At 41.7% G+C, this 21,922-nt stretch overlaps 1 protein-coding gene across 9 annotated transcripts; it reads left to right on the top strand.

The window, feature by feature from the left end:
- Nucleotides 1-1,174: 1,174 nt before the first annotated feature.
- eps8a (epidermal growth factor receptor pathway substrate 8a) lies at nt 1,175-21,839 on the top strand. Of its 9 annotated transcripts, none has more exons than XM_058625275.1 (23): nt 1,175-1,558; nt 9,487-9,573; nt 10,245-10,303; nt 11,307-11,374; nt 11,465-11,626; nt 11,711-11,860; nt 12,545-12,627; nt 12,710-12,846; nt 13,053-13,144; nt 13,391-13,517; nt 13,796-13,884; nt 13,991-14,065; nt 14,171-14,319; nt 14,408-14,591; nt 14,683-14,816; nt 15,843-15,945; nt 16,560-16,700; nt 16,802-16,837; nt 17,003-17,026; nt 17,118-17,370; nt 17,961-18,144; nt 18,239-18,371; nt 20,524-21,839. In XM_058625275.1, exons 2-23 carry the CDS (start codon nt 9,509-9,511, stop codon nt 20,632-20,634), a joined length of 2,559 nt encoding a protein of 852 aa, XP_058481258.1. In that variant the 5' UTR covers nt 1,175-1,558; nt 9,487-9,508; the 3' UTR covers nt 20,635-21,839. The 9 variants fall into 9 exon arrangements, with proteins under 9 accessions (XP_058481258.1, XP_058481254.1, XP_058481256.1 ...); XM_058625271.1 differs by lacking the exon at nt 16,802-16,837 and adding an exon at nt 18,719-18,771 and having other exon boundaries at nt 1,176-1,558; nt 20,524-20,621; XM_058625273.1 differs by lacking the exon at nt 16,802-16,837 and having other exon boundaries at nt 1,176-1,558; nt 14,686-14,717.
- Nucleotides 21,840-21,922: the final 83 nt, after the last annotated feature.

The raw sequence follows: 21,922 nt of genomic DNA, 5'->3' as shown, positions 1-21,922 counted from the left end.
ATCACTTCATGTAACAAATGACACGATAAAAGGAAATGTATGACATCATACGGTATATCAAGTTATATAACAGTAAAATTAATATATATAGATATAAAACTGAACATAATATATAAAAACATGACATTTTATATAGCAGAAAACATGACCTACAATATACGGTAAACTATATAACATTCATTCCATACAGTACATCTATTATAAACTACATTATATACAAAACATGTGTAACAAGACGATTGACATAAACAACATATACATGCACTGTAAACATACACAACACAATTGTATATGACAAACAACGTATAAAACATGTGACATACTATATTTCATACATGTATACACGCACAATTCCGTTCCATATATTCAACATATAACAGTTAACACACGACGTGCAGTATACATAAGTTACAACATACTGTATAACATGACACGTACAACGAGCATGATTATACACGTGTAACTGTGTAACATATATAGACAACATTAAATAAAACACGTTTCAAAAAGAAAACATGACATACAACACACAGTATATATTAAAAAAACATAATACAAACAACAAATGTATGAAACAAAACAGCTGGTATATACAGTATAACATAAATATGACAAAATGTGTGACCTATAAAATGACATGTAAAGACACACAATATATTACAACATATATGACATTTTACACGCTACCATGCAGTAAATAAGTATATATATATGTGTGTAACGTATATAACACGTATATATATCTGTGACAGATTGTAGGACAGAGAGACTTTGTGATTGAACAGAGGATAAACCTGATAAAACTGATCAAAACTGATCAATCAGCAGATAAAAAACTACAACAGCAGCAGCAGCCTGCAGCAGGGGGCGCTCTAACTCTGCACTGACTGTTGTCACCTGGACTGAGTGGAGAAAGGAGCCAATCAGACGAGCTCCTTTTTTTATCAAACGAGTATTATATATATGTATAGTATTATATATATACTTAACATATATATTTATATCCGATAACTGCTGATAGTAGAGTTTTTATGGGTCCTTGATTGTTTAATAATAACAATGATCGTCATGTGATCGGTGAGGTGTGTAACCTGGATACCAAAAGGGGGCGTGTCATCTATGTCCGTCAAGCACTGAGTGAAGCCCCGCCCCCATGTGTGCAGCAGGTTTTTCACCGCGATTCAAAGTCAAGAGTTTAATCCCGAGTCAGGTCCACGAGAGACGGACACAGAGAGGCCGGAGGAGCCGCCGAAGTGACCCAGAGGAGAGGTGACAGTGCCGGATACAGAAAGGCCGGGGAAGCCGCCGAAGTGACCCGGAGGAGAGGTGACAGTGTCGCATACACTGAGGCCGGAGGAGCCGACGAAGTGACCCGGCGCGGAGCTCAGAGGGGTCGGGTACACAGAGGCCGGAGGAGCCGCCAAAGTTGACCGAGGTGGAGCTCAGAGGATCGGACGCACAGAGGCCGGAGGAGCCGCTGAAGTACGCCGGAGTGGAGCTGCGTGTCTGAGCCATGTTTTTCTAACGGACCGCGGTGTGAAGTGGATCCCACCTGCAGGTGAGCTTCAACAGGCCACTTCACATTCCTCACTGACCACAGTCCGTTTCCCCAAAGGATTATTGTTTGTTTTTTCCTATCACGTTGAACTGGTTTTTTAATCGGCCTGTATTAAAATACAAACCGAGGGAACCTGATCTACCTGCGGCTGTATGGAGGGAAAGGAGCCTTGTAAGCGGAGAACACGCCAACACCAGACCGCATTGGAAAATTCACATTAATTTATGCTGCAGGTGTTTTCGGGCAAAAAACACGCGATATTACCGCATTAAACGCAGAATCAGCGCCTCCTTTTTGATTCGGCTTCATTGTTTAGCACCGTTAAATACAATATATTTATGCTAATTCAACTTTTACAAACACTTTCGTGATCATCTTTAAACGACTTGTTTTTAACGGACATCGTGGCGGGAGACGTCGAGGAGCGTGACCCAGAAACTAAGATTTAGCACAAAATGTAAAGCTTCACAGCAAATCACACTATAGCCGATCTCACAGACGGCACCTGGCACATGTGGCACCACGTCCATTTAATGTCTAATGTGGCGCTGATGTGTTGTGATAGCGATGTGAAGATTAAATCAACACAATGTTTGATGGGGGTTTGGTGCACGGCGCTGAAGTTGAGCTTAAATTGACAGAATTCTGAACGGACTGTGGTGTTAACGAGATGATGAAGGTCGTGTGTGTGTGTGTGTCTTTGTGTCTTTGTTTGGCCTGGATCAGCATGGTTGTCAGGAGGACACAGATAGCACGGCAGCGTATTGTTCCAGGCTCTGTCCCGGGTTATCTCTAAATAACAATCTGCTCGTGTGTGTGTGTGTGTGTGTGTTAATCAGCTGCAGCTCATTAGCTTCTCCCCCTGTGACCTCAGGAGCTTATTATGAGTCCAGGTCTCAGGTGAGGTTACCTGGTGATGATGATGATGGTGGTGATGATGATGATGATGATGATAGTGGGGACATTTTGACACCACTTACTGTCACTGGTACTGTGTGACGTCATGCTGCTATCAGCTGTTCTGGGGTGTTTTCTCCTGTGTCTTATTGTCACTGGGTGAAGTCGAGGTCAAAGGTAGTCTTGTTGTTAGGAAAAAAAGAACTTTGAGTCAAAGTTCTTTTTGACTGCTGATTATTGTCTTTTTTAAAGGCACAGTTCAAGATGTCGCTGTATATTTACAGACTGGTGACTGCTCGGCCTGAAGCAGCTGGAAGTAGGTGGGTGTTAGCGAAGTGAAAAATCATTTACTGCTAAAAAAAAATCTGCGTCATCTTAAGAATATATTTACACCTTACACCACGTTTACAGTCCACTCACTCACCCAGCACCAAAGTCCATGGAGAAAATCGTTGATTTTTAGCTATCGGGGCACACAGCAACTGCTGCTTTAGTGCTGCCTCGTGTGGTCACTTTGTGCCACTGAGGTTAATCAGAGTGAAGGATTTAAAATGGCACGTGTGTATTTATTGATGGAGGCAGCAGTGGATCGGCAGCTCCTGTGGCGATATATTCTCAAGATGTTGTTTACTTGAGCTGTGTCAGTTTGAAGGTCCAGTGTGTGAGAATTAGTGACATCTAGTGGGGAAAGTGGTGAGATTGCAACGAATGGCTCGACTCGAGTGACCTTCGCATTCCAGATTGCATTTAAACGCTCGCTCTCATATCTCTCCACTCTCCCACTCTGTCTGCTGTTTTAGAAACAACTCCTTTTTCTTAAAACCCTGAACTCAGGGTTGCTCCGAGTCAAAATGACTTGGGTCACGGGACGTTCCTGAAGAGGGAATTCCGAGTTCCGACAACAAATGGAACGCAGCTTATGGCTACAAACTAAATTACTTATACAAACACAGTTGTGTATATATAATTTTTTTGCCTAAATGTGACACATGTCCACTTGTCCTCATACGTGCCCGTCCCCACCTACAGTCACCTGTGACGCAGCACTTCATACAGCCCCACTGCAAACACTAGGAACTGTCCCTTTAACCGTTTCCTGTGGAGACAGAGAGAGAGCGAGCGAGCGCCACAGCTGATCCTGTTTACTTCCTGTCGTTGGGAAAATGTCCTCAGAGTCTCGTCCTCTGGGACAGCCTCAGACTATTTGTGGACATTTCCCAGTGTCTCGGCCGGGACGCTTCGTACTGAAAGAAGTTTGCTGGAACTTTTTGATTCTTTTCAATTATTGATCGCTTGTATTAAATAGTGATGGTTTTGTCCATGAGTAATGAGACATTGTGTAAAAAAGGGGAAGTGTCCGTTACCAGGCGTCTCCTCTGAGTGTGTGAGTGTGAGACATTGGTTGTCGTGACGACGGGGTAATCGTACCTGTCAGGCGTTGGCCGTGGTCTGGTGGGAGGGGCCCCCGCGCTGAATTATGGGACAGTGACAGGAACAGGAAACTGGAGCTGATTTGACAGGAGTCGCGTTTCACTCTGGAACAACATGAAGGAGTTTACTCAGGAGGAATCAATCAATCAATTAATCAATCAATCAATCAACCTGTGAGAGAGATTCTGTCCAAATAGACTTTGATTGTTTCTAAAACGGATAATTGACTTTCAATGATATTCAATGAAAACAAGCGACTGATGCACGAGAAACCAAAAATATTCTAAACTATAAAATAAAAACAAACCAAACATTTAAGACATAGATATGTTAATATATTTTAATGTTTTCACTCAAATTAGTTAAAACGTTCTTCTGACTTTAGAAAATGTTTATATATTTATTTATAGTTATTAAAGTAACTTCAAATTCAATAAAAAAATTCAGGATTTTTATTTCTTAAAATAAAAAAAAGTGAATAAAAACTGACCTGTGTCAGACTGTCGTGATGTCCTGTTTCTCTTGACATTAAGCCCCGCCCCGGGCCCCTCCCCCGTCCACCTGCCCCTTTGACGACTTATTAATTAGAGGCTTAAAGTGGAGCGAGCTGAGAACGACAAGCTGCTGCGGCAAATCCACGTCCTGCACAGGAATCTGTCCACTGTGACCCTGTTTACTGTCCACGTCCACCAGTGGACACGGTGACAGAGACGGGTAAGACGCTGGTCTGTCTGTGAAAGTAGCATGTAGCTAATCATTTAGAATGTTGTTAGTCATCGGCAAAGAGTGTTTGTCTGCTAGTTTTCAGGAGTTGAACAGTTTTAGCATGTAGTTTACTGTTCTCTGAGAATCAAACATTAGCCTCCAGTTAGCTCTTAGCGAAGAGTTCAACATTAGCTTACTATTACCTGTTACCAAAGAGTCGATAGCTTGTAATTTGCCGTTAGTTTTCAGCAGAGTTTAATGTAGTTTGCTGAGAATGAAACGTTATAAGCTTTCAGTTAGCTTTTAGCCAAGTGTTCAACATTAGCCTGCTATTATCTGTTACCAGAGAGTTAAATCATAGCAGGTTATATTTTGCTTATAGTTTTCACTTAGCAACTAGCATGAGAGTTTCGAGATAGATGGCACTTACAAATGCATACATTTGTCATAGCAGCTGCTGTTAGCAGTTAGCAGAGATTTAAACATGATTAGCTGTTGGCAAAGAGAAAACAAATGGCATTAACAATGCCAACAGGCTAACCAACTAGCTATTGAAAGGGGTCAGTCTAAACAATAAATATAGACTCAGGCATCAGTTTTGTGGTTCTAAGATATATATATATTTAAAAAAACATGATGAAGTGACAAATCATGTATTTATTTATATAAAGTGTATGTGATGTGTTGGGACATGAGAATCCTCCGAGCGCTAACGCTGAGCTCAGACTTGTGTTCATCTGAAACTCCTGATTTTAATCTGCGTTTAATTTAGTTTGTGAACACGCTGAGACTGTGACCCGGTGAACGGGGATTCATGTTGTTTTTCACTTTCATTTCTTCATGAGTTTTTCTTGAATGAGTTTATTTAGCTCTGTCCTAATGTGTTTTTAGATTAATCTGCTGAACATAACATCTGTCAAAATCACAATAATCCCTCAGTATGTCTCTAGGGTTAAACAAAAACAGTTCTACATGAGGTTGATTGTGTTTTTACACTAATGTTTTTGCTTAATTTGATCACACAGGGATTAAAGAGTCTGGTAATCAACCCTCAGCAGTGTGAGGATTATTATGGATTATTGTTATTAGCTGGCTTTAACGTGTCTGCCCTTTAGAAGCAATGGATGTTGGACATGTTGATTTAATCTGAATCAAAAGCTGTAACATATTCACACGTGTGCTAATCTAGTTAAACAGCTGCGGTGGCTACATACAGGACCACACCTCTCTTAGCACACATGCTGTACACAAGGAGTGTCTCTTAGCGTAGCACAAATCAGAAACTCCGAGTTTGTCTAAGCACAAATGCTGCACATGGGGAGAAACTGATAGTTTAGCATAGCATAATGAGTATACAATAGCATAAATACTGGAAGCAAGGGGCCACTGTTAGCTTAGCAGAGCATTAACACTGTAAACCTGTGGAAATGTTTAGCCTAGCATGACATAAAGACTGTAACAAGGAGAATATGGTAGCGTAGCATAACAAATGCAAACAAGGGAAACTGTTCACTATTGGCAGTAATGTATAAGGAGAAATTGTTATCTTAGCATAGCATACATTCTGGAAACAAGGGGCCACTGTTGGCTTTGTAGAGCATTAAGACTGTAAACATGTCAAAATGTTTAGCCTAGCACAGTAACAAGGAGAATATGATAGCATAACATAAAGACTGGAAACAGGAAAACTGTCATCTAAGCATAGCACAAAGACTGTAACAAGTATAATAATAATAATATGGTAGCATAGCAAAAAAACTGGGAACAGGGTAAAATAGTTAACCTAACAGCATAAAGACTGTTATCGTAGCATTAAGAATGCTAACACGATAAACTTAGCATTCATGTGTAAAGCTAGGGAACATCTTAGCTTAGCATAAAGATTGTAATAGGCTAACACTTTTCTGCACCAAAGTCCATAGAGAAAATCAGTGTTTTTCTGTCACAGCACAGGGAGGCTGTTGATTCACTGCTTCCCCCTTCAGGAAGTTCTAACGTGTTTCTTTGTGACTTCGGTGTTCAAATCCGTTGTTCGGGTTAAACACGGTAAACACAGCGAACCACACGAGGCAGCAGTCGACCACCAGCTCCTGTTTCCCCCATGAGCTAAAATCACAGATTTTCTCTATGGACTTTGGTGAGAGTGAGATTGAGAGAGCGGTTTATAAACTTCAGTTTCCCGTCAGTAAAGTCTGTCTGACAGTGAGATTAAAGAGATTAAATATATCTTCCTCCTCCTCACAGTGAACTTGGTCCAGTTATGTAGGTTACACTCCGATAAATGAGGCTCTGCTCTCAGCGGAGCCGCGTGGCCTCGATCTCAAACTGAGGACAATTAATCAATCGACACACGACAGAGCTGCTCTCATTCTCTCTCTGTGTGCGACTGTCATGATCACAGGTCACACGTGTCATTAACACACACACACACACACACACACAGCTTAACTCAGTGCAATCACATGAAAATATTCATAATTTAATTAAAAGGAGGAAGTTAAGACATCATGAGATTCTGTCGGTGTCTGATGTTTGAACTTTGACCTGCAGCTTTTCTTGTGTCTTCTGAGTTGTCTATAAAACACACACATGGCTGTGTGTGTCGTACACGACATATCCCAGCATCCTTTGTTCAGGAGATTATTGTGTGTGTGTGTGTGTGTGTAAATCTTAAATCTTCTTACCAATCCTCTTAACTTTCCTCTGTCCCACACTCAGACTGACGGCGTTTAAAACTGACTCTCATTTAGATTTATTTAAAGAAAAACAACACTTTAAAAAAAACAAAAAAAAAACTTTAATGTTCAGGTGTGTGTGGAAGAGACGGAGCAAGGAATTGTGGGAAACGGAGTCCTCCGTTGAGGCTCGAATCACAGATTCAGTCCAGTTTTTGTTTGTGCAGCTGCGTTATCGTCGTGTTGTCACGCGTTCAAGGACCACGCTGATAAACACGTGCACGTGAGGCGTTTGTGGAACGTCTGTAAATTGTAGAGTCTCGTAAATCTGCCACGTGAGCCATTTACTAGAAATCTGTAATTTATTGCGTTATTGTGAGGTGTTTAGGGTACGTCTGTAATGTATAGTTTAAATGTTCATGTGAGGCATTACGTCTGGAACTTTTAGTGTTTACTGATGATTGCGCATGAGGCGTTTGGGGTACGTCTGTATCTTACAGTATTTACTTATAAATGTTAAGGTGAGGTGTTCAGGGTATGTCCGATAAATGTATGTATGAGGCATTTAGGGTTTGTGTGTAAAAATGATATCTTTGACTGGTCATTTTCTTTAGAGTAACTTGTAATATTAACTGATGGGAATGTGAGGCATTCAGGGCACGTCTGTATATCGTAGCGTCAACTGATATTTGAACGTGTGAGGCATTTAGGGGTGCGTCAGAATTTTATAGCGCCAAGTGGTGGTTGTGAATGTGAGGCATTTAGGGTATGTTTGTAATTTCTAGCGTCTACTGATGATCGCAATCTCTACTGAAATGTGAATATGAGGCGTTCAGGCGGCGTCCGGATGTCGTAGCGCCACCTGGTGAATGTGAGGCATTTAGTGTACGTCTGTATTTTATAGCGTCAACTACTGATTGGGAGGCATTTAGGGTACGTCTGTAAATCATAACACAATTTGGGTCTCACTCTTTTTTTCCAAGTGTAAAATCAGTTTTTGGTGTGACGGGACAGAAGTGAGTTTTTTCACGCTGACGTCACATGACCAAAGGGGAGGGGGGGAGGAGAGAGAGAGAGGTGACAAGGTGAAAGCGTCTGTCGTTTCACCCTCTCATTAATGTTTGAACGTCAGTTAGATTTTAACAGTTTGATCAAACAAATGTCACATTAAACAAACAGCTCAGCGATGCGTTCACTGCCCCTCAGGCTGATAAGGAAACATGAATATTTCAGTTTCATGTGAAGAAATTCTGTGTTTACTCACTCTGTGCTAAAGTCCACCACACATAAAACAGAACACATTTAATGGACAATGACACCCTTTTTTATTTAAAGTTTAACTTTCTTCTTCCTGCAGGGTCTTTAATGAGCGGAGACGCCGTGTCCTCCACGGTGTTGACATTGTCACTTGACTCCGCCCCTCTTATCTCTGTTTGATATGAAATCACACAAACCACACCCACATGCTTATCCGTGTGTGTGAAACTGTTGCCAAAAAAGTTGTTACCACAGTCAGTGGAGGCTCTACGTTTCCATGGAAACTCACGGTGTAGAATGTGTTGCTGTCACACTATCATACAGTCAGCTGTTCAGTGTTGTCATGTGACCTGTGTGTGTGTGTGTGTGTGTGTGTGTGTGTTGAGGACAGCTGTTGTGACTGATAACCAGTCACTGCAGGAGCTTTTATTGTGAAAGGTCAGATAGGAAACACAACAAACGTCCTGATGATTGATTTTTAAATGTCAGCGTCCTCCTGAGCCTGGAGACGGACGGACAAAGAGACGGGGACACACTGACGATGTCTCACCTCCCGAAACTCATCTCTCCCTCAGCTTTGTCTCGCAGGCTGATGGAGAGCGTTGTTGTCATGGCGACGGGCGGTGGGAAAAGTAATCAGACGTGTCCGCACAGAGCAAACAGGAAGAAGCTCATCAGCCTCGCTGTGTGACTCCGAGACGCGTCGCCATGTCCACGTCCTTTAATCCAGGTTTTAATTATTTGTCCATGAAAAGGAGGAACAGGCGGGAGACGGAGACACAGAGACAAAGACGCAGAACTGTCTCAATTTCTGCTCAAACTCACTCATCAGTATTTAATTATCAGTGATGAACCTTTACAGAAATGTCCTCATGTCCTTCTCTAAATGTCCTCATGTCCTTCTGCTGAATCCAAAGAACAGTGATTATGATGATGATTGTCTTTTTTTTTTTTTTTTTTCAGCTGACACCAACACCGACGCAGGATGAATGGACACGAAGCTCCGCCCCTCGCCTCCGGCGTCTACGGCTCCTATGGCTCACACATCAAGTCAGTATCTGTGTGGCGTTCACTGACCACTTAAAAATGTCAGTTATCTGTGTGGCGTTTACTGACGACTTAAAAAAAGTAGTTTTTTTTTATCTGTGTGGGGTTCAGTGACCACTTAAAAATGTCTGTTTTTATCTGTGTGCTGTTCACTGACCACTTAAAAAAGTCCGTTTATTATCTGTGTGGTGTTCACTGACCACTTGACCACTTGAAAAAGACCGTTAATATCTCTGTGGCGTTCACTGACCCCTCAGAGACTCGGTTAATTAGTTTCATAATAAAATACAGACGTACACTTGGTCAGTGGATCAGGACCTGGACCTGATCCACTGACCTGGTTTTGGATGTTAAAGGTTCTTTTCAGGTCACAGTGAAGCTGTTATGTTGTTAATGAGCAGAAACGATCAATAATCGGTGACTAAATGTCAACTGAACATACTGATCGATAGTTGTTTTTTTTTCACGTCACATGACAGAGTCAAAAAAAGTTTAGACAACTTGCCCTATCACTGAGCCACCGTGGCTCAATCCTAACTCCTCACCTTTTATGACTTTTGATAAGTCATAAAATAATATTACTTAAGTAATATTATAGTTACAATACTCAAGTATCCCTTTGAGGTACTTTTATACAAGACAAGATAGTAACAGTGTGTGTTTGTGTGTTACAGTGGAAACGACTCAGAGCCTCAGAAACAAAAAGTCAAATCTCGTGCCAAAGCTCTGTACGGTAAGATTCTCACACACACACACACACACATTAACGTAATGTTCACTGACGCTTTTCCACGCCACAGTTCCAGCACCGCTCGGCTCGGCATGTTTTAGTTCCTGCTCTGACGAGGTTCATGAGCGCGACGTCCGACACGAGAATCAAAGCCAACAATGTCCAACTGTAGACTAAAGTTAAAAAGACATAAAAATCCCTGAAAACATGACATTTAGCAAAGGAAATATTTAACGGAGAGTAGAGTTGAGTCGTGCTGGGACGGTATCGTCGTGGAAAAGTGTTCAAACATCAACACAAGTTCACAGTCGGTGTCCTCTCCGTGTCTCGTTTGTCCACATGAACAGGATCAGAGGACATTTATTTCCTTCGCTCGTCTTCAAAACACAAAAAGAAAAGTCACAGTGAGCAGAGAGTGTGTTTGTGTGTCTGCATGTGTGTGCGTGCGTGCACGTGTGTGTGTGTGTTTTTGCATGTGTGTGTGTTTGTGTAGAATTTTCCGGATTCTGTCAAAAATGCTTTTTAAATATTACATAATGGTTTTATTTTCTCAGATATTTTAAACTCCTGCTCATGAGAACACAGGAGCGGCAAACGTGATGCGTTCAAGAAACCTCGTAAATTTCATCACCTCTATAAACCCACATAAACGTAACATTGACCAAACTGCTCTTTAAACGTCCTGATGTCAGTGAAGTCATCCTATGGACCATAACCTCAACACCTCACCCATTTGAATTGACTCCACCCCCTTACTTTGGTCCATGGCCACGCCTTTTTTAAATGTTTTTCAGCTTCCACTTCAATGTGATACTTTGTTTTCTTTTTGCTGTGTTTATGTTTGACCTCTGACCTTTGACCTCTGAACCCACTCAGGTCCCTGCAGGAAACATTCGTGGTTCCTCTGATGTTTACAGGAAACAAACTTCTCGATGGGACTCTGACCTTTTGTTTATGTTTGTAAACAGGAAACTGACGTTTGTTTATTTATTTTTTTTAAATCCAGAACAAAGGAAACATTTCACCAAAAACAGCATCAACGGTTTGACGGACACGTCGCAGTATCACGTGGAGGTGAGACGTAGAAGATTCACAAAGATTTAACTCCACCAACGTCGAGATAAATAAACAAATAATAAAATCAATCCTTTTTTCCGTCCTCAGCACCTGACCACGTTCTTGTTGGACCGTAAAGACGGGATGATCACGGTGGACGACGGCATCAGACGTCTCCGCCTGCTGGACGCCAAAGGAAAAGTCTGGACTCAGGAGATGCTGCTGCAGGTGGAGGAGAAGAGCGTGAGCCTCATCGACCACGAAACCAAGGTGGGTGTCACCTGTGAGAGGGGGCGTGGCTTCACATGTCCACAGACTTTCTGACGCGTCTTTGTTTGTTTTTTTTCTTGTCAGAACGAGCTGGAGAACTTCCCGATCGGGACGGTGCAGCACTGTCAGGCCGTGATGAACGCCTGCAGCTACGACTCCATCCTCGCTCTGGTTTGTAAAGAGTCGGGTCAGAACAAACCCGACCTGCACCTGTTCCAGTGCGACGACATCAAGGTACAGGGGCCTCTGATTGGCTCCTCTGTATGATCACATGATCGGCTGATTGACTTCGGGGCTTGTTTTTTTTTTTCCCCTTCACGTCGCTTTATTTACGTTGATTGTTTGAGAGTCAACATAACTTAGTGACTTCTCTCTTGAGGCTAAGTGCTAAGCTAGAGTGCTAAGCTAACAGCATTTGTCATAAGTCTCTCTCTCTCTCACTCGATGATGATTGGTTTATACAGTTTAGAAACATTTCAAAGAGTCAAAGTTTTCTTTTGTTTCTTGTGTTGTAAAAAATATTGTTGTAAATATAGTTTGCATCCGACGAGATGCTTCAAATCGATAAAATACAGATGATACGCGTTTAATTATTTGTCCGTGGAAAAAAAAGAGATACGGGAGGGAGACAAAGACGCAGAGAGACGGAACTGTCTCAGTTTCTGCTCAAACTACATTTAATGTAAAGTTAAGGGGGCCCATGGTTGAGCCCTGTGGTACACCAAGTGCCTTATGAGTTAAGTTATATATTTCAAACCTAAAGCACATGATAAAATCGTACGAAGTTGTGTTGCATCAATAATTGTATGTTTCATTATTCATAAAGGTTGTTCGCATTTTTTGAGACACTTTTTTTTCTGGTGAATTAAGTGTAAAATATTCAACCTTTGACCCCTGCGTTAACGCCGTTTCCTTCAGGCTAATCTGATCCACGCCGACATTGAAAGTGCCATGATCGATGCCAAAGGAGGCAAAGTCAAGAAACGACCTGAGGCTCTGAAGTAAGTCATCGCGTTCCGTTAGCGCCGCCGCTTTGTCTCGCTGGCGGCCGATCGGCTGATCCGTCTGTGCGTGTGTTCGCAGGATGATCCTGAAGAGCGACGGCGTCATCCCGCCTCCCCCTCCCGCTCCCGCCCCCGAACCCCCGACGGCGTCCAATCAGGTGGACGTGAAGAGCCGAGCGGCCGCCTGGTCGGCCTGGACCAATGAGCAGCAAGACTGTGAGTGATGTCACTGCAGTGTTTGTGTGTGACATGTTAGCGTGCTAAAATGCTAAATACACGTGTATATATACATACATGTGTATATATTAAAGCATCAGGGTATTTTCTTTCTACTTTAAAAAATCAGTTATTTTAAAGACTTCTTAAATAATCTTAAGCAAAATTGTGAGCCGTAAAAATGTAAATATTTAATTTGTCTTCAGACGAGAAGCAGCAGCAGCAGCAGCAGCAGCGCCGTCTCTCAGAGGACGATGGACCCGTGGAGATGACGGCGGCTAGAGTGGACCGAGACGTGGTGAGTCCATCTGATCTGAGGTCAGAGGTCAGCGTGAAGATTTAATCTGACTGCACGACCTCTCTTCTCTTCGTTTTTTTTAAATTTAATCACAGTTTTTACATCAGAACCTGAATGTGGCACAACCTTCATTCATTCATTCATTTATTTATTTATTTATTTATTTATTTATTTATTTATTTATTTATTTATTTATTTATTTATTTATTTATTTATTTATGTGTTTGTTTGTTTGTTTATTTACAGCAAATCCTGAACCACATCCTGGACGACGTGGAGTTCTTCGTCACCAAACTTCAGAAAGCTGCCGAGGCTTTTAACGAACTCAACAAGAGGAAGAAGGTGAAGAAAGGCAAGAAGAAAAGTCCAGGAGGTGAGGACACGCCTTCATGTTCATTTAACAACAGACTGTTTATCATTAGATTGTCAGCTTTAGAAAAATTATTTACGCCAGTATTTTTCAATCAAAAATGATTTTACTTTTGTTTGAAATATTTACAAACTTATTTATTCAATTATATTTATAAAATCTAATTTCTATGTATTTCTGATAAAACAACACCCAAAAAACACTTTTCCTTTGATTTCTTGCTTCTGAGGTGATTTTGTTTACAGTGTAATTGACGCCGTGTCTCTGCATGTGTCCACCAGAGGGCGTCCTGACGCTGCGCTCCAAACCCCCCAGTGAGGACGAGTTTGTCGACTGCCTGCAGAAGTTCAAACACGCCTTCAACCAGCTGGTGCGAGTGAACTTTGACCTCAGGTCACACGCACACACACAAACGTGTACAGAGCGAGTGGTGGTGCGTTCACTGACCTCCTGTGATTCTGTGTTTTTTTGCTCAGGCCAAACTTAAGGATCACATCCAGAATCCCAGCTCCGAGGATCTGGTTCACTTCCTGTTCACGCCGCTTAGGATGGTCAGACTCCGCCCTCTGATTTGTTGTGTTGTTTTTTTTACAAAATGAAAGCACTTGATGTGGGCGTGTGGGCGGGGCCTCAGTCTGACCCTCCTCCCTCCTCAGGTGATCCAGGAGTCGGGCGGCGTGGATCTGGCCCGCGGCGTCGTGGTTCCTCTCCTGACCAGGGACGCCATCGACTTCCTGCACGCGTCCGGAACGCCCGAGGAGAGACACCTGTGGGTTGCCCTGGGAGACGGGTGGACGAAAAGCAGGTGAGACGAGGACGAGGACGAACAGTCCTCCGGCGCGTCTGTGACCTTCATGTGACCTTTCTCCGTTTTCCCCGCCTGTCGTCTCCAGGTTGGAGTGGCCTAAGGATCACTTCTTCCCTCCGTGTCCACTGAGGTTCCGCGACGGCTGGGAGCCGCCGGCGTTGCCGGGGGTGACACCGAGTCGCGAACGGGAGCTGACGCAGCTCGCCGAGAGTCTCGTCAATGCCGACGTCCAGAGGCAGGAGGAGCTTGCGACGAGGCTGGCGCAGGAGGTGGGCGTCGTCCTCTTTTCAAACCCGCTCACGCCTGCGACGTTTTCTGTCCAACGTTAAACTTTACCTGTGGTGGTTGTCGTTTGTCCAGCAGGTGGCGCTGCAGTCGTATCCTTCCTCCGACGGGTACGTCTTCTCCGACTCCGCCCACAAACGCACGCAGACCCTGGATCGCGACACGGCTGTGGCTGCTTTCAAACACGCCGTCAGCCGCCGTGTCGACCGGTAACAAGCGGTCACGTGACCTCCAGCGCCCTGGAGAACTGTTCCTGCCTTTTTTATGACCTTTAAACCTTTGGAGGATCAAATATGACGTTTACATTTATTTATTTACTGTAATTGTGACACATTTCATCTTTTGTTTATTTTAATTATTATTATTCAAACCAGTCCTTGTTATTACAGTGGACCGTAGCATCAGCTGTCCATGGGATTATTCAGTCAATTATTTCATAAATGTCCCAGTTGTGGACTAAAGATTTATGTCTTAAACACAAAATAATAGAATTTCAATGCAACATTTTTGAGTTTATAGATAAAAAAATAACAACAAAACAAAAATTTAAAGTGTAAAAAAATGTAAACGATCAGTACAGAGGGCCATTTCAGTCAGAAATGATATCAAAAAAATGATAAATGACTTAAAAATAGTAAAATCCATAATTATAAATTGGTCAAACATGAAATTAGAGACACTTTTAAAAGCTTTAATTTGGCTTCTACTATATTTGTGAATTTATGACCAAATCGTTCAAAAAATGATTTATGTTTATCAAAAAGTCAATTTAAAAAAACTTAAAGTGCTTTTATTAGTGTGATTAATAAATTATTTTACTTTTGAGTGAGATGTGTCATTTATTATTTGATATTTATATTTTTATGCAATTAGGTCATTGTTGGTCCTCCATAGAATCTCTCTTCAATCTGCAGCTTTCACTTTTATTTAACTTAATTAAATTCTTTTTAAGTCTGATTCTTTTTTTTCCACTAACTCCGATTCTATTTGAACTGTTCCTCAAATCTTTTAAAAAAAATGTATCTCTTTAAATCACATTCAGTCGGAAACACTTCTCCATGGCTCCTGTTTATCAAATCTCGTTATTTAAGTCCACTTTTATTTGGAATTTTAGTGAAATTGTTAGAAATAATTGTATAATTCTGTGTCGTTATATTGAATTTTAGCATGTGTTTTTGTTTTAAAGTAGAATATTGATGAGACAGAATTATTGACTTGTGAATTGTTGATTCCAGAGGTTTTGAGTCCCTCCAACCAACAGTTTTTGCCAAATCCAAATACGACTTTGTGGCACGAAACAACACCGAACTGTCCGTCCTCAAAGACGAGGTCGTCGAGGTAACCAAACTCGCACTTATTTTAATAAACATGTTTACGTCCGAGTAAAACAACCACTAAGTTTGTGTCATTAACCCTTGAGAGTTTCTAATCCAATGATTGGCAGAAACATTGATTTTGCTGCATTGTTCTTTTTTTTTTTTTGCAGTGTCAGATTTTTTTTAAAACTTACAAATTTGATCCTAGCGGGATAAAATGTCCCATACCCAAAAACTGCTGTAAGAATGTTGTATATTGATGTTTTCAGTCAGTCTTTTAAAACTATTTCAGCCTGAAATATTTTTGACATTTTAACCCTATAACTATTAGTAGACCCTGAGATGGGTCAATGATTGGCAGAAATTATTATCTGGCATTGATACACCATAATGCAGTGAACATAAACTTAAGCTGAGGTAGATTTTATTTGGCTAAAATCTGCTTTTACTGCTTTTACTGCTGCAGCTGCCTAACTCCACCACAGGGTGTCAGTACCTCATACAAACACACTTGGGGGTGCAAATTTTACATTTAATTTAAGAGTTAGCTGTAATACAGTGTTTGAGTTGTTGATCATTTATACCTCGATAAAAAACCTCAGACTGAATTTAAACCACCTGTGACTCCGCCTCCAGGTCCTTGACGACAGGAAGCAGTGGTGGAAAGTTCGTAACGGTGAAGGAGCGCTGGGCTACGTGCCAAACAACATCCTCGACGTCACCAAAGCGGTGGACGTGACCGGCCGTGCCGAGCCCGTCTACAGCCACACGATCCAGGTGAGAGTTTTCTGTAACACAATGTGATTTATTTAACAAGATTTTTATCGCAGAGTCTTATGACGACACTTTTTTCCTCCCTTGTTTTAAAAAAAATGAAGCTTATGATGCCAAAGAAGGAGTTTGAGTTGTTTAAGGTAGGACGACGAGGTTGAGTGTGATGTCGAGTGTAGTTGATTATGTCGTCGGCGTAGAGTCGAATCCTCCCTAGATTTTCCAGTTTGCAGTGAGTTTGCCGTGAATTGAAATCAAAAAATTTTCATCGATACCATTTTAATGTTTATGTTTTTCAACGTCGGCAGCAATTACTGGGCGAGTTGAACGAGGTAAACAAACAAACAAACAAACAAACAGTTGATGTTGGGTCAGATTTTAGCCGCCGTGTTTGACATAAACCCGAACATCATTTCCTTTCAGAAACAAACCAACAGAACTGACCACATAGGCAGTAAACACGCCGCAACGCCAACGCCTCCTGCCCCCACTCCGCCGCCACCAGGCCCCGCCCCCATCGCCAGGCTCCCCACGCCGCCACTGCCTCCTCCTCCGGCCACTGAACCCGCCAAAGAGGCCACGAGCAGCAGTGTCAGCCGCCAGAACAGCACCACGTCCAGTGAGCAAGGCAGCGTCGCCATGAGGGACCACAACCCTAGACCGACACAGTTCAGCCGTGAGTTTTTAGTCTGTATTTTATGAATTAAATTGATCTTTTTTTTTTATTATTTCCAAATACAACTGGTTGCATTTTGTTTAAGAAGCAGATAGAGGAGAAATGTTTTGTAAATTTAATATAAAAATTGCATTTTGTAACATTACTTTATTTATTTAGTTTTAAAATTCCCAATATTTTCATATTTTCATATTTTAGTTTTTATTATTTCACCGTCTCATTTATCTCAGTATTTTTTACTTTCATCAAGTTAAAGTTTGTTGTGTTTAGTTTGAACAACTAAAGAAATACAGAAAAAATATTTGTACATTTGTTAAATAAGTTGCTTTTTTTTTAATAAAGTTTGTATATTTAAAGCCGTACAAAAAAACTTACAAAAATCAATACAAGTATAAAATGTAATGAGAAAGGTTTTTGGAACAAAATGTATCCAAAATGTTCTTTCATTTAACTTTTTAGTAAAATCTTGAAATATTGAGTCGTGGGAATTTTGACTTTTGCAAGTTATTTCATAAAAATCTTGAGGTTTCGCTCAGTTCAGTTTGTCCGATGGCATGTTTTTTGATGGCTCCCCTCGTCGCCCCCTGCAGGCAGGAAATCCAACATGGAGGAGGTTCAGGACGAGCTGCTGCACAGACTGACTCTGGGTCGCAGCACGCAGAAGAAGTTTCCAGGTCCGTGTCGCGGCGCCAACGCGGCGTCCGTCAACATCACGTATGATTCGACGCCCGCGGACGTTAAATCGTGGTTGGACGCCAAAGGCTTCAGCGCCGTGTGAGTCTACGTGACTTATTAAAGTCCTGTTGTTGTTGTTGTTGTTGTTGTTGTTGTCGCCGCTCACGCTGTCGTACGCTCTTCTCGTCCGCAGCACCATCGCCAGCCTCGGTGTCCTGACCGGCGCTCAGCTGTTTTCCCTCAACAAAGACGAGCTGAAGACGGTTTGTCCCGACGACGGCGCTCGGGTCTTCAGTCAGGTGACGGTGCAGAAGGCGGCGCTGGAGGTGAGCGTTTAAAAAAAAAAAAAAAAGTAAATAAATAAATAAAAATAAGTAAAAGTTTAATAACCAAGAGACATTTTTATTTGTAGTTAAATGAAGTTTGACCTGTAGGTGGCAGTGTCACGAGTCACAAGCGTTGTTTTTAATCGCTGATCTTCAGGACGTTTGGATCTGAGGTTTTTAGAGAGACGAGCTGAGCTAACGTTAGCGGGACAACAACTCACCAGACGCTGTATTTTTATTGTTTAGATAACTTCAGTCGTCATGTGTCTGAGTTTTTCTGTGTCTCTGAGTTTTCTGTCCCCAAACCGCAGCGTCCTCTGGTCTTTGGTGTTTGTCTCCTCTTGCAGGTTTTCTTCTGACCCTCCTTTGATCTCCTGAGTGTGTTTTCGCGGTCGCTCAGGTATTTTGATCACATGACGGCGTCGGCGTCGCTCTGTTGGCCAGATTTAAAACAACAGACTCTGACAAAATTGTTGTGTTTTTTCCTTTTTGGGTTTTTGGACTCGGGTCACAAGACTGGACTTGACAAACAGGAACCGGTCTGGACTTGGATCACATGACCTCTCACTTTACTATAAATACCTGTCAATCAATTTGACAGAAGCCAATCACTGATCTTCAATTTGGTCAAATATCGCGACTCAGAATTAGCTGTTGTGGACTCTGGACTTGCTGGTCCTGACTTGGAACATACTGGTCTTAACTCTCATTGGACCAACAAGTTGGTCATGACTTGGAACTTGACTGGACTTACTGGTGTTGACTCTGGACCTCCTGGACTCCATTCCAGTCATTGGACTCAACTCAGATCTCACTGGTCCTGTCTCTGGACTCACTGACTCGCTGGTCCTGACTTGAGACTCGCTGACACCTTTAATTTTAGACTCTGGCCGTCAGAGCGAGGCTCTCGTGGTTTTTAAGGTAGCCCCAGTAGCTCCAGTGTTTGTTAAGCTGCTGTGGCTGTTTTCGTGAAGTCAGTCCTCCTTAAACTCCCCCTGAATGAACTCACTCCACAACATTGACCTCCACTTCCTGTTGACCTCTGACCCCTGCCTCCTGTAGATACCGGGACGTAGATATTCTAACATGTATTAGCTTAGCATTGATTAGCATTGTTTTAATGGCTGCATCAATAATGATACGAATGATTTTTTGAAAATAAACAATGAGTTTAATATCAGCTTTTCTAGCTTTTTACTGCAGCTGCTTCCACAAAGGCAAAAATATTAACTATTTAAAAAAGTAAAACTATTTTTTCATAAAAATTGTTTTTCTCAGTTTTTTTGTTTATTATTTTTTGAGCCTTCAGATTTTTGTGGGACCAGTTTCAGAAAATATTTCCCAACATGCTTTTCATCCTCACGCTCTCCACAGCTTGCAGCGGCGATGGCGGCAGACGCTTCTTAAGGAGTTAAGGTTTGACTGAGGTCACATGACGCATGATAAACTGTGGAGTCATGTGACCTCAGTCAGAGGAAGATTCTCTCTCGTGTCACCGGACGCTGGAAGAAATCTTCTGCTTTAGCCGCTGACATGCTTCAGAGACGGCGAACGGAGACTCTCGAGGGACTGAGACCAAGTAGAGAAGGACAGCGGTCAGCAACTGGTGGCCCGTGGGCCTGAAATTGATGACACATTCAAGTTACTTTTTTAAACCACAACATATCGTAAATTTGCCAGGAAAAAAACACTTTACAGTGTAAAAACCAAAATTAGCTAATATATGAACGTTATGATGGAGTCTGACCCAAGCTAAAGCTACGCTAACCCTCAGAAAACGTTGTGTAACAACGTAAACGGTCGTAAAATACTCGGCACTAGGGCGGCGTTTTTGTTTGTACAGGTGAGTGGTTCTCAGGTGATTGTTTACGTTTTAAATATGCAAGTGAAGATCTTTTATTTTGGAAGGAACAGGAAGTGAAATCTAACCACGCAACAAATTATTTACTGAAAACGTAAAAGAATGAGGTTTTTGTCGCGAAATGAACAGGAAATGATCAAATTCAGTCTCTCGAGAGTCTCTGACATCACTTCCTTCACCCTTTTTTTGTTTCGTTTTTGTCCTAACAATTTTGTTTGTGTTTTTTCTCTGCTTTGTCTTTGTCTTCTCTCGTCCTCGTCCTCGTCCTCTCTGTGTCTCTTGCGTCTCCAGAAAGCCGCGGGCTCTGAGCTCCAGGAGATCATGAGGAGGCGTCAGGAGAAACTCACGGCGAGCACCTGTGACTCGGGGGTGGAGTCTTTTGATGAAGGCAGCACCCATTGATCTCCTTCCTTCCTTCCTTCACTTTTTTTGCTGCTTTTACTGCTGTTTTTTTTTTCCTACGTTTTTTTTCTTGCTCTTCACCTCCAGGCGGCGGCCGACCACGCTGAGTTTGTGGAGATCATGCGGCGACGACAGGAAGTCCTTGTCTCGTCTCCGTAGGAACAACATCAACAACAACAAGAACAACAAAAGGACGATGTTTGGACCAATAAGTGAACGTTTGCATCAGTAATGTGTCCCTGATGTCGACACCAAATTTTAGTTTTGTTTTCAATCCACAGCAAAACTGTTAAGTGAAGTAAATTAAGATTAATATAAATAAATAAAATATCTGAGTCAATGAATCCTGAAAATAAGATTCTAAATTTAGAAAATAAAACATTCTGTGTCTCTGAGATTAGTAACTGATGTTGACTCCCAAAGAGGGAGGAGCTTAAAAAAATGTGGGGAAAAAAAAACTGAATAGTAAAATCTAAATTTACATTTGGTCCAAGATAAATGTTCTATTCATAGTAAATAATCTTTTAATGTTTATTGTTAAAACAAAAGTTTCAGTTATTTATTCAAGATAATTCTATTAAACCTAAATACTCTCTTAATTTATCGTCACGTGATTTAGACCTGGATTACGATGTTGGATGTTGATCAGCAGCGTTTTTTTTTGTTTTGTTTTTTACACGTAATCATTTAAAATTAGTGTTCAAACCCGAAAAATCTGCTCACTTTAACATTTTTGCTTCAGGCCCCGCCCACATTGGTCAGATTGGTCATTGTAGCCCCGCCTCCCTCAGAGTTCATGCTGGTTCATGAATGACCGGCGAGTATCGCGATAATTAAAAAAAAAAAAAAATCTGACTGAAAATGGGGATTTAAATCACACAGTCGTCTGCAAACAAGCGAATGCGACCTGAACTCACTGTGCCGTCGATTGTAAACGGAGAAAGTTTTAGTCGGAACTGTAGCACAAAACTGTAACAACGGTAATAACAATGTAATAATAATAACGAACCGTAGCTAAATCAATGCTGTAAATGAGAAATGACAAACGTGTTTGTAGTGAACTGTCCCTTTAAAGTTTAAATGGACACTCTTAGAAGTCGATCAGAGATAAAAAAAAAACGCAGTGAAAGCATTTGTGTCTAGTTTTCATGGTGCCTTTTCCATTTCAAACTGATCATCCTGCAATAAAAGTTTTACAAAAATCACCGCTTTTGACGCGTTTTTTTTAATCCTCGTCTTTGATTCTAGGTGAAATTCTACCTTTTTTTTCCTTTTTCCATGGAGCAGT

Source organism: Solea solea, chromosome 3, assembly GCF_958295425.1.
Source record: "Solea solea chromosome 3, fSolSol10.1, whole genome shotgun sequence".
NCBI classification, from domain to species: Eukaryota; Metazoa; Chordata; class Actinopteri; order Pleuronectiformes; family Soleidae; genus Solea; species Solea solea.
Note: the sequence above shows the minus strand (reverse complement) of the source record. Positions and strands in the feature narration are given on the sequence as shown.

Excerpts from the sequence above, each read along its gene's own strand:
- eps8a (XM_058625275.1), top strand. The coding sequence starts at position 9,509 with ATGAATGGACACGAAGCTCCGCCCCTCGCCTCCGGCGTCTACGGCTCC. Across the intron at positions 10,304-11,306 it reads TCGTGCCAAAGCTCTGTACG|AACAAAGGAAACATTTCACC; the intron begins GTAAGATTCTCA and ends TTTTAAATCCAG. Across the intron at positions 17,027-17,117 it reads TACTGGGCGAGTTGAACGAG|AAACAAACCAACAGAACTGA; the intron begins GTAAACAAACAA and ends ATTTCCTTTCAG.